Source organism: Myxine glutinosa, chromosome 7, assembly GCF_964187855.1.
Source record: "Myxine glutinosa chromosome 7, kmMyxGlut1.1, whole genome shotgun sequence".
NCBI classification, from domain to species: domain Eukaryota; kingdom Metazoa; phylum Chordata; class Myxini; order Myxiniformes; family Myxinidae; genus Myxine; species Myxine glutinosa.
This window is the reverse complement of record NC_136267.1, coordinates 178436343-178454232: the sequence shown is the minus strand read 5'-3', so window position 1 is coordinate 178454232 and position 17890 is coordinate 178436343. Positions and strand designations below refer to the sequence as shown.

At 41.7% G+C, this 17890-nt stretch overlaps 1 protein-coding gene across 1 annotated transcript in view; it reads right to left on the bottom strand.

Moving 5' to 3' along the window:
• CTNNAL1 (catenin alpha like 1) overlaps window positions 1-17890 on the bottom strand; it is a 673107-nt gene that overhangs the window by 73079 nt on the left and 582138 nt on the right. The window contains exons 15-16 of the mRNA XM_068123645.2: window positions 7581-7629; window positions 2442-2498 (exon numbers count right to left, since the gene is read on the bottom strand). Of these exons, the coding sequence (XP_067979746.2) occupies window positions 2442-2498; window positions 7581-7629 (106 nt within the window). The remainder of the gene's footprint in view (window positions 1-2441; window positions 2499-7580; window positions 7630-17890) is intronic.

The following is a 17890-nucleotide window of genomic DNA, read 5'->3' as shown; positions in this document are numbered from 1 at the left end:
TGTGACGACTGTCATCAAACGAAAAAGTAATATATCTTAACGGAAAAGCAAAAGCGAATTTTTAATATATATCGACACGTTGCCGTCGGTGTCATGTTGGGCGGTGTATGATACACCATGCCGCGATTTTAAAAAATATATCTCTGCATTTTCCCGCGTGTGTGGAATGTTCTCAATTATTGCTGACACCGAGTCTGAAACCATCGATAAAAATGAAATCATATGGTGAGTTAGATTGGAGATAAAGGCGTGAGAGAGACTCAATGGCCTTGAAGTTAAAGGCGTTTAAGAATTCATTTCGTTCTATAAACGGCAACTTTCATCAGATTTTCTTCCCGTTTTTTTTCAACCGAGTCTAAAACTATGTTAGCGACCGTGAAAAATGAAATGATATATCGAATTTGATTTGAAATAAAACTGGGAGAGAGAGCAAGACACCACAGGCCTACAAAACAGGCCTCAAAGCTATGCGAGTTAATAAAATGGTGGATATTTGTTTATAATTATATGAAGCCACTCCCAGAATGGGTGGAGCTATGGGTGGAGCTATGGGTGGAGCTACTCTGCAAACCGAGTAAGCCACACCCCGGACAGACACCCAACAGACAGACAGACAGACAGAATCATCTACGGCTATTATAATCTATTATAATTATAATTATAATTATAATATAGATATAGACAGCTACGGATATAATATAGATATAGATATAGAGATATATATATATATAAATATAAAATAAAGACATATAATTGTGAATGCTTCGATCACCAAGGACACTGTGGGATCTTTAACATCCACCATGTATACATGATGGCAGACAGGCTGCCCAATTTGACGTCCTTCCGAGGGACGTGTAGGCGTCCCACCCTCTCCCCCCTCCCACCCCCCTCCCCCCTCCCATCCCTCACCCTCCCCATCCCCCCCTCTTCCCTCTCCCCTCCCCCCTCCCCCCTCCCCCTTCCCCCCTCCCATCCCCCTCCGGCCCCTCCCCCCTCCCTCTTCCCCTCCCTCACCCTCCCCATCCCCCCCTCTTCTCCCCTCTCCCCCTCCCCCTCCCACTCTTCGCCCCTCCCCCCCGTTCCCCTCCCCTCCCCTCCCCCCCGTTCCCCTCCCCTCCCCTCCCCCCCGTTCCCCTCCCCTCCCCTCCCCCCCCGTTCCCCTCCCCGCCCCTCCCCCGCCCGGCAATGCCGGGTACTTCTGCTAGTATATATCTATCTATAATGCCAGTAATCTCTGTGTGTCTGTCTGTGACCGCTGTTTCTCGACAACCACGGGTCCGATATACTTGAAACTTGCCAGGTATATTGCTGGGGACCCGAGGATGTGCCTTTTCAAGGTTTCATATTACTCGGACAAGTAGTTAGCGAGCTATGGCCAAAAAACGATTCGACCAATCAGAGAGCAGCGAGCTATCACGTGTGCCGAACGTGGCGAACAGACTCTGCCTCGGACGGCACATTTGAGAGCGTATTCATTTATTTCACGTTGGCAAACTATGTTGCCGCTATGTTGGCGTTAAACTATGTTTTAAAACTAATTAAAACTAATTTGCGATTCTTTCGCTTTCCTGCGCGTTTGTGCACGCTATGGCGATTTCTTTACCAAACTCCGCAAGCCGTTCGCTTTGGACCAAACCATTTCATGTAAATAGAGGGGGGGGGGGGGGTTGTCACCGTACTCGCAAGCCGTTCGCTTTGGACCAAACCATTTCATGTAAATAGAGGGGGGGGGATTGTCACCGTACTCGCAAGCCGTTCGCTTTGGACCAAACCATTTCATGTAAATAGAGGGGGGGGGGGGGGGGGATTGTCACCGTACTCGCAAGCCGTTCGCTTTGGCTTTGCGAATGGACCAAACCATTTCATGTAAATAGAGGGGGGGGATATAATTTTAGATATATATATAGTACGGGCATGCCCTAGTATATAAAACACAGTTTGTGTGTGTGTGTGTGTGTGTGTGTGTGTGTGTGTGTGTTTGACTGGTATGCACTCCTGAACCGCTGGATGGAATGAGTCCAAAACTGGTGGTTATACTTCAGGTGTGCACGGGAAGGTTTCAGATGGTAAAAAATAAATCATATTCCCATGGGTTTATGTTGAGGAGTCATCCCAGTGTTTTGCAGACAGGGTGATTCATCAATGTGTGTGTGCCAACTCTCAGATGGAAGTTAAACGGATGTCCCGTCTGCCAGCCTTAATTGGTGTCAAATGTCAAAGATCCCATGGTGTCCTTCGTGAAGAGCAGGCGAGCTATTGCTGGTGCCATGAACAAATTACAGCTTGTTGCCTAATTTTAGTCGAATGTCAGGCCTGGCCAGCCAATTCGTGAAAGACCTGGGACAAGCTTCCCTCCAGCCAATCCCACAAAAAGGTGAAATATTTGTGGCCATTAAATAATAAGAAGAAGATAGTGTGATGATGTCCTTCATTCTTACCTGCATGGAAAGTCCCTGCAAAGCTGTAGATAGATGAAAGCCTTCCTCTGCCAACATCTAATGCCAAGGAATAAGGACAAAAATGAGAAGATTAAACCAAGAAGGCACTTTCAAATTGACGAATTGTGCCCAAGAATGTTCAGCACCCATGTGCAGAACACCTTTCAGTGAATGGACTGTTTATCTGGATTAGGTGTTTTTGAATACCGATGGGAAGGAAATATCTGGGGCTTATGAATGTAGAGTAATTTTAAAATGATGATATTTACGATCAATCATGCTTGGGGAGGAGGGAAAGGTGGCGCTACAAGAGTTGTGATGGGGGCTTTTACAAATATATTGTTTGTTTGGTTCCGGGGCCACAAGATAATTTATACTAGATTTTTGCATCTATTGGTTGAAGTGAAATGTGTCCTTGTGTGTTTATATGTGTGTGTGTGTGTGTGTGTGTGTGTGTGTGTGTGTGTGTGTGTGTGTGTACATATATATATATATACTGGTGTATATATATATATATATATATATGTATATATATATATATATATATATATATATATATATATATATATATATATATATATATATATATATATATATATATATATATACATAAAATGAAAAAAAAAAAAAAAAAGAAAATGAAAAAGAACGAATGAAAATGGAAATATATATAAACATATATATATATATATATATATATATATATATATATATATATATATATATATATATATATATATATATATATATATATATATATATGTACACATATATATATATATATAAAGACGGCATTTAATATGGAATATTTTTTGTGGGGGTGAACTTACGTTTCAAGATGACTTAGAACCAAAAGTTCATTGGAATTATGCTGAAATTATTCTACATTTTGTTAATGTGACCTTTAAAAGAAACAAAAACCACATTTGACATTTCAAAGCAAATAAATTGATCCTTGAAAGTGATGTAAACTGATATCGAACTCAATTCACGGACATTACTTGTTAAACTTCTGTACGTTTTCCAGAGGTATCTCTTTATTTTGCACATTAGCCAAAAAAATTTTAACAAAAACAAAAGTTCAATTACGACTGGGATTACGGACAGTAAAATTACAGTTCAGTACTCCGTGTAACCAACATGAGCATTCAGGAGAGCACGTACACGTTGAGGCATGCTGGTCACGAGTTTTGCCAAGGTTTGGGCAGGAATCGCTTGCCATGCAGTGACAATAGCCTGCTGCAATTCACGCACAGAGGCAGGCTGCTGGTCCAAGTTGTCGATTTGATGCATTAATTCTGCCCACAAGTTCTCTATCGGATTCATATCCGGGGACATGGCAGGCCGCTCCATATGCTCTACACCACGGTCAGAAAGAAAGTGTTGGATCATGCGAGCACGATGAGGCCGTGCATTGTCATCTTGGAAGACAAAGCTTCCTCGAAAGGCTGCACGAGCAAGTGGAAGCAATGTTTCTTCCAGAATGGCCCTGTACTTGAACTGGTTCAGGTTTCCATTCAGAACAACCAGGTCAGCTTTGCCCCCTGCATGAAAAGCAGCCCAAACGGTCACCCCACCACCTCCAGCTTGGACTCTTGACACTATACAATCTTCGTTGTAGGCTTCATGCACTTGTCTGCGCACTCGGACACGGCCATCTAGACTCATCACTGAAGATCACGTGATTCCAGTGTCCTGGCTGCCATTGACGGTGCTCTCTGGCCCACTGCAATCGGCGCTGGCGGTGTTGTCTGGTCATCCATGGCTTTCTCAGGGGACGCTTGGCACAATAGCCTTATTGAATCAGTCGTTGATTGACTAGCCTTCTGGATACAGGCACATTTGTCAGTTGCTGCCACTCAGCCCTAAGCCGATTAGTTGACTTGGTACGGCCATTGCAGACTAACCGGTGCAGCTGGCGATCATCCCTCCTTGTGGTTCTGCGGGGACGTCCTGGCCTCAGTATTGGAGTAGGGACACCCCTCTGAGCATTTCGTTTCAGGATCTTTGACACCTGACCTTGAGTGATGCCATACTGCCGAGCAATAGCACGCTGTTTCATGCCGGAATTTCGTAAAACCACCACTCCATGACAAACAGCAATGTCGAGTTGACGGACCATCTCCAAAGGAAGCGGCAATAACTTTTATAGATGCGCAGCAGTTGTTTTCCACTATTACAGAACGCAACAACCCTTATATAGTCAGGCAGATAGGTGTATCCATCATAAGAATTGTGGGTTTAGACGTACAAGCATGAAATTTGGCAGTCATAGATAATAATCTAATGAATAATTCCAGATATGGACCCACCGCGAAAACGTCCTATGGTAGCCATGGCGGCCATTTTACAAAATGGCCGTTTTGACCGCGATTATTTTTTACCGGACGACACAAATGCTTCTTTATGTTCTAATGAAATGACTCTAGATACACATATATGCCATAATTGTATTCTCCAAATGACCACAATTTGCATTTGTGTTGCCAGCAATGTCAATTAACCCACCAAGCACTGTAACGGTAACTTATATTACTAGATAGTTCCAGTTTGATCTTGTTTATACGTCACAATTTTCTCCACCACACTGGCACAAAGCGGTACATTTCAAACTAGCTTGTTTGCACTTGCATCGTCCCTTGCAACCCTTTTTGCATTTACAACAAATCAGCTCCCTTGATGAAATGCTGGCTTCAGGAAGCATGGACCACAGGGGTTTCCAGTTGTGGGGATCGATCCATCCCCAATCCCCAGGTGAGGGCAGATCCATAACAACCTTGAGCATGTTTCCCCAGCAGTGGCCACCCGTGTACACAGCCCTCTTGATTTGTTGTACCAGGGCTCCTCTGGTAGGGGGAATAGCTTGCATGGCTCGTCCTTTCTTCGTGAAGAGTGCCTGTCGAGCTTCGTCTATGTTGACGAGATTGCTGGTGCGATCGTAGAGAAGAATGGTGAACCGCTCGAGCACTGCCACAACGTCATCAGAGATGTCTGCTGTCCCCGTGGAGAGATGAACTAACGCTGGCGTCAATTCGTCAAATACTTTCCAGGTATCCCAGGCTGTATTCTTGCCCCGTGTATTAAATGACGAGACTGTGTCACACCCTGTGTATGCATGGAACATCGGGAGGGCCTGTGACTTATCTGGTCCGAGGAGTGCTGCAATTTCATGTGCTGGAATATACCTGAAGTGCTGGCCTGTCCCAAAGGCCACCCAAAGCTCCTGGATTTTGAGTTTGGTTGTTGCTGCCACAGCCAATACCACTATATCTGTATCCACCGTACGCAGAAGAATTTTCTGAAATCCATCACGGACTGCATCCGCGAGATGTATCATCATTCGTGTATCAGCCTCCTCATGGTCACATGGGGCAAGATGACTGGTGTCGCGTGCGGGAATGCACGTCACATCTGAACCATCCGTGGTGACTATCTGCTTATCTGATACAAGATGTGTGATGTGTTTTGTCAAGAAGGCAAACAGTTCTGTTTTGTTTGCATCAATTCTCAGGAACTGCTGCCAATTTCCTGGAAGAACATTGGATCCGTCAACTCTCCTTCGAATGCCTTTCCCACGTTTGTCCCTGGCTTGAGATTTCAGGCTGTTGTCACGGTACTGGTCCCAGACTATATCCACACGACAGGCTCTTTGCAAGTGACCTTGTATGTGTGGCAAGAATACTTTCAGCGCATAATCATCAAAGGTTTTGGCAGCAACTGGTTTCAGAACGTTCACCAACACTGCCCCGTCAAGGATAGTGACGTCAGTATCTGGTTTTGGAGCATCACCTCTGACCTCTGCGCAACTCTCTAGACACACCAATAGATCTGATTTGGTTCCCAGTCGTAACTTCCCAAGCTGAGATAAAGACGGGGGACATGCTTGGTTTTCATGGCGGAAAAATTCTGCAAGATCACCATCTCGTGTTTGAGACGCAATGTAGAGTCTTGAGAATAAAGAGCAGTCACTCTTTAGCGAAGTTACTTGCAAACTTGTCTTGGATTTCTCTCTTGGAGACGATCGACTAAACAATGGGAGTTTATTCTTCTTTATTGGCTCAGTAAGAGGTACGGTTCGCTCCAGTAGACGGTCTGCTACGAAGGTCTTGTGCTGTTGCTTACCTATCTCCTCAGCCTGTTGAACAGTAGAAACAACAGTTGGGTCAGCAATGTCTCTTGTGTCCAGCCGCAGCAAGTCTGTACTCTCTTCTAGGAAGGGGTTTCCCATTTCCTCTATTACTTCAACCAGACGTTTGACATGTTGAGTAAAGATTACCTGTGAACTATATGTTTGCTCATGGTGGCGTGTGTCTTGATTAATCCTTATTTTCCTTCCCTCCATGGATGCTTCAAACTCGGTAGTCATTCTAACCAGTTCCGGCCCAGCCACCATCCATCTTCTAAGAGCATTTGGATTTTGAGTGAGTCCAACAGCACCACCGTCACTCTTCACAGCAGCATTATTTTGCTCATGAGCCTGGTCAATGGCCGCCATTTGTAAAATGGCCGCCACGGCTACCATAGGACGTTTTCGCGGTGGGTCCATATCTGGAATTATTCATTAGACTATTATCTATGACTGTGCCAAATTTCATGCTTGTACGTATAAACCCACAATTGTTACACCTACCTGCCAGACTAATATACCCGATTGTGAAGCCAATCGTCAAATGTACCTGTCCTTACATTTTGTCACGCCACCTGTGATATAATCCTGTTATTGACTTCTTGCTGCGAAAGACAATCAGTGACATGGTTCTTTCAACAAAGACATCACCGAAGGGTAAAATAAACTCACCAGATTGATATACTGAGTTCAGAAAGTAAACCCAAGTCAAGAAAAAAAAATTTATTCCATATTAAATGCCAAGTCTGTGTATATATTTATAAATACTTCCATTTTCATTCATTCTTTTTCATTTTGTCATGGCAGGACAAATGACTGATTGATTTCAAATAAAAACACCTTGAGTGGACCTTCTGTTGTTATATTTATGGAATGCTCCTAACTTTTACTCAGCAATGGATAAGCACGTGAAGGGTTCGGATAATTTCATATCTTCAATCCAAATCCTAATTCCAAATACAAGATTTCACCTGTGCTCATACATTACTGAATTTGTGGTGAACACAACTCACTTCAGCTTGATGGAATAGTTCCTGGATAGTTTTCAACAAGCCTTGTCCTCTGTAGTGTCAAAACAAAACAGAAGGCATGTCTTTTGTTAAGTCATGATCTCCAGAAAAATGTGCAATGTTTGAAATCGGTCAACTTATTTATTGAACGAACTAAAACACAAATGTGCAGCACAACTGATTTATATCATTTCTAGAGGAATTGACCCGTCGCTTCGCTGACAGACCAATTAGTCCCTCTGGGTATTATTGCTCCCACTTTGACAGGCCCCTCAATTTTGAGTGAGAAGAATGAAAGGAAGACAAATTTACCCGTGCGAAGAGTGCTTTAACCTCAGCGTTGTCCATGTAATAAGTGGAAATTGTAATACCCTCGGCCACCACGAGGTGGTGCTACACGGTACACATTTACTGAAAGAATTTACGCCCCACCGCTCCCCACACCCCCGCATTGGCCATATAGCCTATGTTACCCCCCACACAAAGTTGTATAGGTACCCTGAGTTTGGAGTCTGTAACTTAAGATTTATGGCTGTGCATAACCAACAAAGCCAGAGAGGGAGAAAGAGTGGGGGGGGGGGGGGGGGGGAAGAGACAATGGCGTGTATATATACCAGCTGCGCTCGACTCACCACACGTCGTTGCAGAGGAGCAGGCTTATTTTAGGGAAGGATAATGACTGTACCTGAGTTGTTGTGTTGTGTTGTACCTCACCAACAAGTAATTCAAAACACCTCACCACCACAAAATTAAAAACACCTCACAGCCACGAAATTAAAAACACCTCACAGCCACGAAATAAAAAACACCTCACAGCCATGAAACATAATTAAAAACACCTCACAGCCACGAAACACGTAATGAAAAACACCTCACATCCACGAAATTAAAAACACCTGACAGCCATGAAATTAAAAACACCCCACAGCCACGAAACACGAAATTAAAAACAACTCACAGCCACGAAACACAAAATTAAAAACAACTCACAGCCACGCAACACAAAATTAAAAACACCTCACAGCCACAAAACATGAAATTAAAAACAACTCACAGCCACGAAACACGAAATTAAAAACAACTCACAGCCACGAAATTAAAAACACCTCACAGCCATGAAATTAAAAACACCCCACAGCCACGAAACACGAAATTAAAAACAACTCACAGCCACGAAACACAAAATTAAAAACAACTCACAGCCACGAAATACAAAATAAAAACACCTCACAGCCACAAAACACGAAATTAAAAGCACCTCACAGCCACGAAACACGAAATTAAAAACAACTCACAGCCACAAAACACGAAATTAAAAACAACTCACAGCCACGAAACACGAAATTAAAAACAACTCACAGCCACAAAACACGAAATTAAAAACAACTCACAGCCATGAAACATAATTAAAAACACCTCACAGCCACGAAACACGTAATGAAAAACACCTCACAGCCACGAAATTAAAAACACCTCACAGCCACGAAATTAAAAACACCCCACAGCCACGAAACACGAAATTAAAAACAACTCACAGCCACGAAACACAAAATTAAAAACAACTCACAGCCACAAAACACGAAATTAAAAACACTTCACAGCCACAAAACACGAAATTAAAAACACCCCACAGCCACAAAACACGAAATTAAAAACAACTCACAGCCACGAAACACAAAATTAAAAACACCTCACAGCCACAAAACACGAAATTAAAAACACTTCACAGCCACGAAACACGAAATTAAAAACAACTCACAGCCACGAAACACACAATTAAAAACAACTCACAGCCACGAAATACAAAATAAAAACACCTCACAGCCACAAAACACGAAATTAAAAGCACCTCACAGCCACGAAACACGAAATTAAAAACAACTCACAGCCACAAAACACGAAATTAAAAACAACTCACAGCCACAAAACACGAAATTAAAAACAACTCACAGCCACAAAACACGAAATTAAAAACAACTCACAGCCATGAAACATAATTTAAAACACCTCACAGCCACGAAACACGTAATGAAAAACACCTCACAGCCACGAAATTAAAAACACCTCACAGCCACGAAATTAAAAACACCCCACAGCCACGAAACACGAAATTAAAAACAACTCACAGCCACGAAACACAAAACTAAAAACAACTCACAGCCACGAAACACAAAATTAAAAACACCTCACAGCCACAAAACACGAAATTAAAAACAACTCACAGCCACAAAACACGAAATTAAAAACAACTCTAGGCCACAAAACACGAAATTAAAAACAACTCACAGCCACAAAACACGAAATTAAAAACAACTCACAGCCACAAAACACGAAATTAAAAACAACTCACAGCCACAAAACACGAAATTAAAAACACCTCACAGCCACGAAATTAAAAACACCTCACAGCCACGAGATAAAAAAACACCTCACAGCCACGAAACACGAAATTAAAAACAACTCACAGCCACAAAACACAAAATTAAAAACACCTCACAGCCACGAAATTAAAAACACCTCACAGCCACGAGATAAAAAAAACCCTCACAGCCATGAAACATAATTAAAAACCTCACAGCCACAAAATTAAAAACACCTCACAGCCACGAGATAAAAAACACCTCACAGCCATGAAACATAATTAAAAACACCTCACAGCCACGAAACACGTAATGAAAAACACCTCACAGCCACGAAACACGTAATGAAAAACACCTCACAGCCACGAAATTAAAAACACCCCACAGCCACGAAACACGAAATTAAAAACACCTCACAGCCACAAAACACGAAATTAAAAACAACTCACAGCCACAAAACACGAAATTAAAAACACCTCACAGCCACGAAATTAAAAACACCCCACAGCCACGAAACACGAAATTAAAAACACCTCATAGCCACGAAATTAAAAACACCCCACAGCCACGAAACACGAAATTAAAAATAACTCACAGCCACGAAACACGAAATTAAAAACACCTCACAGCCAGGAAACACGAAATTAAAAACACCTCACAGCCAGGAAACACGAAATTAAAAACAACTCACAGCCACAAAACACGAAATTAAAAACACCTCACAGCCACGAAACACGAAATTAAAAATAACTCACAGCCACGAAACACGAAATTAAAAATAACTCACAGCCAGGAAACACGAAATTAAAAACACCTCACAGCCAGGAAACACGAAATTAAAAACAACTCACAGCCACAAAACACGAAATTAAAAACACCTCACAGCCACGAAATTAAAAACACCCCACAGCCACGAAACACGAAATTAAAAACACCTCATAGCCACGAAATTAAAAACACCCCACAGCCACGAAACACGAAATTAAAAACAACTCACAGCCACGAAACACAAAATTAAAAACACCCCACAGCCACGAAACACGAAATTAAAAACAACTCACAGCCACAAAACACGAAATTAAAAACACCCCACAGCCACGAAACACGAAATTAAAAACAACTCACAGCCACAAAACACGAAATTAAAAACACCTCACAGCCACAAAACACGAAATTAAAAACACCCCACAGCCACGAAACACGAAATTAAAAACAACTCACAGCCACAAAACACGAAATTAAAAACACCTCACAGCCACAAAACACGAAATTAAAAACAACTCACAGCCACAAAACACGAAATTAAAAACACCCCACAGCCACGAAACACGAAATTAAAAACAACTCACAGCCACAAAACACGAAATTCAAAACACCTCACAGCCACAAAACACGAAATTAAAAACACCCCACAGCCACGAAACACGAAATTAAAAACAACTCACAGCCACAAAACACGAAATTCAAAACACCTCACAGCCATGAAACATGAAATTAAAAACAACTCACAGCCACAAAACACGACATTAAAAACACCCCACAGCCACGAAACACGAAATTAAAAACACCTCACAGCCACAAAACACGAAATTAAAAACACCTCACAGCCACGAAACATGAAATTAAAAACACCTCACAGCCACGAAACACGAAATTAAAAACACATCACAGCCACGAAACACTAAATTAAAAAAACCTCACAGCCACAAAACACGAAATTAAACACACCTCACAGCCACAAAACACGAAATTAAAAACACCTCACAGCCACGAAACACGTAATTAAAAACACCTCACAGCCACAAAACACGAAATTAAAAACACCTCACAGCCACAAAACACGAAATTAAACACACCTCACAGCCACGAAACACGTAATTAAAAACACCTCACAGCCACGAAACACGTAATTAAAAACACCTCACAGCCACAAAATACGAAATTAAAAACACCTCACCACCACGTAATTCAAAATACTTCACCATCACGTGATTCAAAACCACGACAACGTTATTAAAAATACTTCACAACCACGGAAACAAAAGATTGAGGGAGTCGTTAAGTGACAACACAGACCCAGATGTGAAGATATATAGATAAATGACTGTACATGAGTTGCTGCTTTGTCATGGTTTACACCAATCATAATTCAAGCAATCATAATGCACAAATGTATTTGTAATATACGTGATATCACCTTTTATAAATAATTGAAGTTGAATAAAAAAAATTCCCAAAAAAATTCCAAAAAAAACAAACAAAAAACAAAAAATTGGAAAAATTTTCAAAGAAAATACCCTTACGACATACCGACGCGTGAGATATGTGCATACCAGAATTTTGGTACGATTTCACAAAAGTTTGAGGGAGTAGTTCAGTGACAACACAAGACAAGACAAGACAGACACTGCACAGACATATATATATACAAGCTTGGCTCGACTCGCTGCGCTCGCCTCACCAAGCGTCGTTACTGAGGATCGGGCTTATTTTAGCTGAGGATAATGACTGCACCTGAGTTGCTGTGTTGTCATGATTTACACCAATCATAATACAAACTATTATTTTGCACAAATGTATTTGTTGTGTTTGTGATATTACATTTTTATAGGCAATTTAGGTTGAAGATTTAGGTTGAATGTTTTTTTTTTCAAGAAAGATCCCCTCAGCACACACATAGGGGAGGGGTAGGTGCAGACTGGAAGTTGGGGACGATTACACCTCACCACCATGTAATTCAAAACACCTCACCACCACGTAATTCAAAACACCTCACCACCACGTAATTCAAAACACCTCACCACCACGTAATTCAAAACACCTCACCACCACGTAATTAAAAACACCTCACCACCACGTAATTCAAAACACCTCACCACCAAGTAATTTAAAACACCTCACAGCCATAAAACACGTAATAAAAACACCTCACAGCCATAAAACACGGAATAAAAACACCTCACCACCACAAATTTAAAAACACCTCACAACCATAAAACACATAATAAAAACACCTCACAGCCATAAAACACGGAATAAAAACACCTCACAGCCATAAAACACATAATAAAAACACCTCACAGCCATAAAACACGGAATAAAAACACCTCACAGCCATAAAACACGGAATAAAAACACCTCACAACCATAAAACACATAATAAAAACACCTCACAGCCATAAAACACGGAATAAAAACACCTCACAGCCATAAAACACGGAATAAAAACACCTCACAGCCATAAAACACGGAATAAAAACACCTCACAGCCATAAAACACGGAATAAAAACACCTCACAGCCATAAAACACGGAATAAAAACACCTCACAACCATAAAACACATAATAAAAACACCTCACAGCCATAAAACACGGAATAAAAACACCTCACAGCCATAAAACACGGAATAAAAACACCTCACAGCCACGAAATTAAAAACACCTCACCACCAAGTAATTTAAAAACACCTCACAGCCATAAAACACGGAATAAAAACACCTCACCACCACGAAATTAAAAACACCTCACAGCCATAAAACACGGAATAAAAACACCTCACAGCCACGAAATTAAAAACACCTCACCACCACGAAATTAAAAACACCTCACAGCCATAAAACACGGAATAAAAACACCTCACCACCACGAAATTAAAAACACCTCACAGCCATAAAACACGGAATAAAAACACCTCACAGCCACGAAATTAAAAACACCTCACCACCAAGTAATTTAAAAACACCTCACAGCCATAAAACACGTAATAAAAACACCTCACAGCCACGAAATTAAAAACACCTCACCACCACAAATTTAACAACACCTCACAACCATAAAACACATAATAAAAACACCTCACAGCCATAAAACACGGAATAAAAACACCTCACAGCCATAAAACACATAATAAAAACACCTCACAGCCATAAAACACATAATAAAAACACCTCACAGCCATAAAACATGGAATAAAAACACCTCACAGCCATAAAACACATAATAAAAACACCTCACAGCCATAAAACACATAATAAAAACACCTCACAGCCACGAAATTAAAAACACCTCACCACCAAGTAATTTAAAAACACCTCACAGCCACGAAATTAAAAACACCTCACCACCAAGTAATTTAAAAACACCTCACAGCCACGAAATTAAAAACACCTCACCACCAAGTAATTTAAAAACACCTCACAGCCACGAAATTAAAAACACCTCACCACCAAGTAATTTAAAAACACCTCACAGCCACGAAATTAAAAACACCTCACCACCTGGTGTTGGCTTAGTGGTTAGGGTGCTGGCTTGGGATCCTAGGATCCTGGGTTCGAATCCCGGTCGATCGCTGAATTAACACCAGGGGGGTTGACTCAGCCTGTCATCCTTCCGAGGTCGGCAAATTGAGTACCAGCTTGCTGGGATGAATGATCCCGGTGTGTACCCCGGTTTAGGATAGGTACACCGTATCCCTGCGCATCGTAAGAGGCGACTAAGGGTTGGCATCAGGAAGGGCATCCGGCCATAAATACATTGCCTCAAACAGGGAACCATGATTGTCATGGGGCCCGCAAGGCTAACCCCTGCTCTAGTGGGGAAAATGGCCTTAAAACGATCATTCATTCATTCATTCATTCATTCACCACCACCACGTCATTTAAAAACACCTCACCACGAAGTAATTCAAAACACCTCACCACCATGTAATTCAAAACACCTTACCACCAAGTAATTTAAAACATCTCACAGCCATAAAACACGTAATAAAAACACCTCACCACCACAAAATTAAAAACACCTCGCCACCACGAAATTGAAAACACCTCACAGCCATAAAACACGTAATAAAAACACCTCACGGCCATAAAACACGTAATAAAAACACCTCACCACCACAAAATTAAAAACACCTCACAACCATAAAACACGTAAAAAAAACACCTCACAGCCACGAAATTAAAAACACCTCACCACCACGTCATTTAAAAACACCTCATCACCAAGTAATTCAAAACACCTCACCACCACATAATTCAAAACACCTCACCACCACGTAATTATAAATACCTCACCACCACTCAAAACACCTCACCACAATGTGATTTAAAAACACCTCACCACAATGTGATTTAAAAACACCTCACCACCATGTGATTTAAAAACACCTCACCACCATGTGATTTAAAAACACCTCACCACAATGTGATTTAAAAACACCTCACCACCACATAATTCAAAATACCTCACCACCACGTGATTCAAAACCACCACAACGTTATTAAAAACACTTCACAACCACTGAAACAAAAGTTTGAGGGAGTCGTTAAGTGACAACACAGACACTGCCCGGATGTGTAGATATATAGATAAATGACTGCACCCGAGTTGCCGTTTTGTCATGGTTTAAACCAATCATAATTCAAACAATTATTTTGCACAAATGTATTTGTAATATACGTGATATCACATTTTATAAACAATTGAAGTTGAAAAAAAACATTTTCCCAAAAGAATTCCAAAAAAAAAGGGGGAAAAAGGAAAAAAATATATATATACCCTTAGGACATACCGACGGGAGAGATATGTGCATACCAGAAGTTTGGTACGATTTCACAAAAGTTTGAGAAAGTAGTTCAGTGACAAGACAACAAACACAACACAAGACAACACAACAAAACACAGGACAGACGCTGCACAGATATATATATATAATCTGAATATTTTTGTCACTAACATTAAAATCTTATACGAGCAACATAACTCAACTTGCATTGCATCAGTGACTGTGAAAGAAGAGGAGTCATTGTACAGCTGATCGAACACACGAGTGGATTGTAGAAGTTACTTGTTGTACAATTATCACAAAACATGCCAGATCACTGAAAGTTGATTTGGGGGCAAAGGAGACATCGGAGAATTAATGTAGGACGGATATCAGAGTCATGCACAGAATTTTGGGATCTGATGATGGTGATGGTGACGACTAACGATGTTGCACACGTGTGTCATGAAGTTTCTGCTCTCACGAACAAAAATGTGAAATTCGTAATTTGTTCATGGTGCCAGCGATAGTTCGCCTTGTCTTCACGAAAGACAGCGTGGGATATTTAACGACAGGATTCCCATTTTAACATCCATACTGTATGAGGGACGGAACACACATTGATGGATCACCGTGCCTGTGAAACACCGGATGACAGTTTATAGCTCGGTCGGGATTCAAACTCAGGCCATACAGCTGAGAGGTGTGCGGACCTCTCGGTGATCCTGTCCGCCCATCACGTGTGTAAATCTTATGGATGCTAACTCGGTGGCGAAAACAGTAATGCACGCCACTGCAGTTCGTTTTTTGCACAATATGGCGGTTTTGAAATAATGCAGTCTGCCCCAAAATTCCCATTGCACATAGTTAAAAACCCCAGGAAGCTGAAGAGTTTGGGGATGAAAAAATGCAGTGTCGGGCATAAGGATCGTTTCTTAGAAATCCGTCCCAAACAAGGCTGAGAGCCACAAAATGTGGAAGGCTACAGAGAAAAGGAAGAAGAGGAAAAACTGGCAGAACCTTCATCTTGTCCTGAAACAAGGAAAACTCTTCACAGGACCACTGTGCAGGAAGGGACCAGTAGGTCAGGCGGACGTGGAAGTGGTATAGAGATGTGTGTGTGTGTGTGTGTGTGTGTGTGTGTGTGTGTGTGTGTGTGTGTGTGTGTGTGTGTGTGTGTGTGTGTGTGCGTGCGTGCGTGTATGGTTATTGTTTGAGCCATGGATGAGCTTCCTTCACCTCTCTACTGGCAGTTTGTCCCACTCTTCTTGTGCAAACTGCTCCAATTCTCCCAGATTTGAAGTGTGCCTTCTCCCAACTGCTGCTTTCAGATCTCCCCACAGGTGTTCAATGGGTTTTAGATCTGGACTGATTGCTGTCCTGGACTGGATCTGGATCTGGATCTGGATCTGGACTTCAGAACAGTCCAGCGTTTTGTCTTGAACCATTCCTGAGTGCTTTTTGAAGTGTATTTAGGGTCATTGTCCTGCTGAAAGACCCCTGACCTTTGACATGCTTTGACCAGCTTTCTGACACTCGGTTGAACATTGCATTGAACAAATGCCTTGGTAATCTCCTGATTTAATGATGCCATGCACACATTCAGGGCACCCAGTGCCAGAGGCAGCACAGCAACCCCAAAACATCACTGAACTTCCTCCATGTTTGACTGTAGGGAAGGTGTTCTTTTCTTTGAAGGCTTCATTTTGTTTTCTGTAAACATAGAGATGATGTGCTTTACCAAAAACCTCTAATTTGGTCTCATCTGTCCACAGGATATTCTCCCAGAAGGAGCTTGTCTTGTTCAGGTGTGTTTTGACAAACTCCAGTCAGGCTTTCTTAGCAATGAGTTCCTCCTGGGTCTCCTATCATAGAACTCCCTTTCATTGAGTTGGCGATGGATGGTGTGAGTTGAAACTGTCGTACCTAGTGTCCGAAGGTCAGCTTGAATCTATTTGGTGGTTGATCGAGGTGCTTTCTCCACCATTCAAACAATTCTTCGCTGCAATCTTCGATCAAGTTTTCTCTTGCGGCCACGTCCAGGGAGGTTGGCTGCAGTGCCATGGGCCTTAAACTCTCTGATAACATTGCGTACGATGGACACGGGATCATGAAGATCTCTGGAGATGAACTTGAAGCCTTGACATTGTCCATGCTTGGCTACAATCTTGTGTCTGACCTCCTCAGACAATTCCCTGGTTTTCTTTCTTTTCTCGATGCTCATTGACGTACACCCAGTGACACAAAACAGCAGAATGACTCCTTTTCTCAATTCAAACTGGTTGAATGAGTGATTTTTATATTGCAGGCACCTGAAACTCACCACAGGTGAGTTCAATTCCAAAGTAAAGGAGAATCACCTGCTTGAAATCTAATTATTTCTAACAACTTCTAAAAGGTACCAATAATA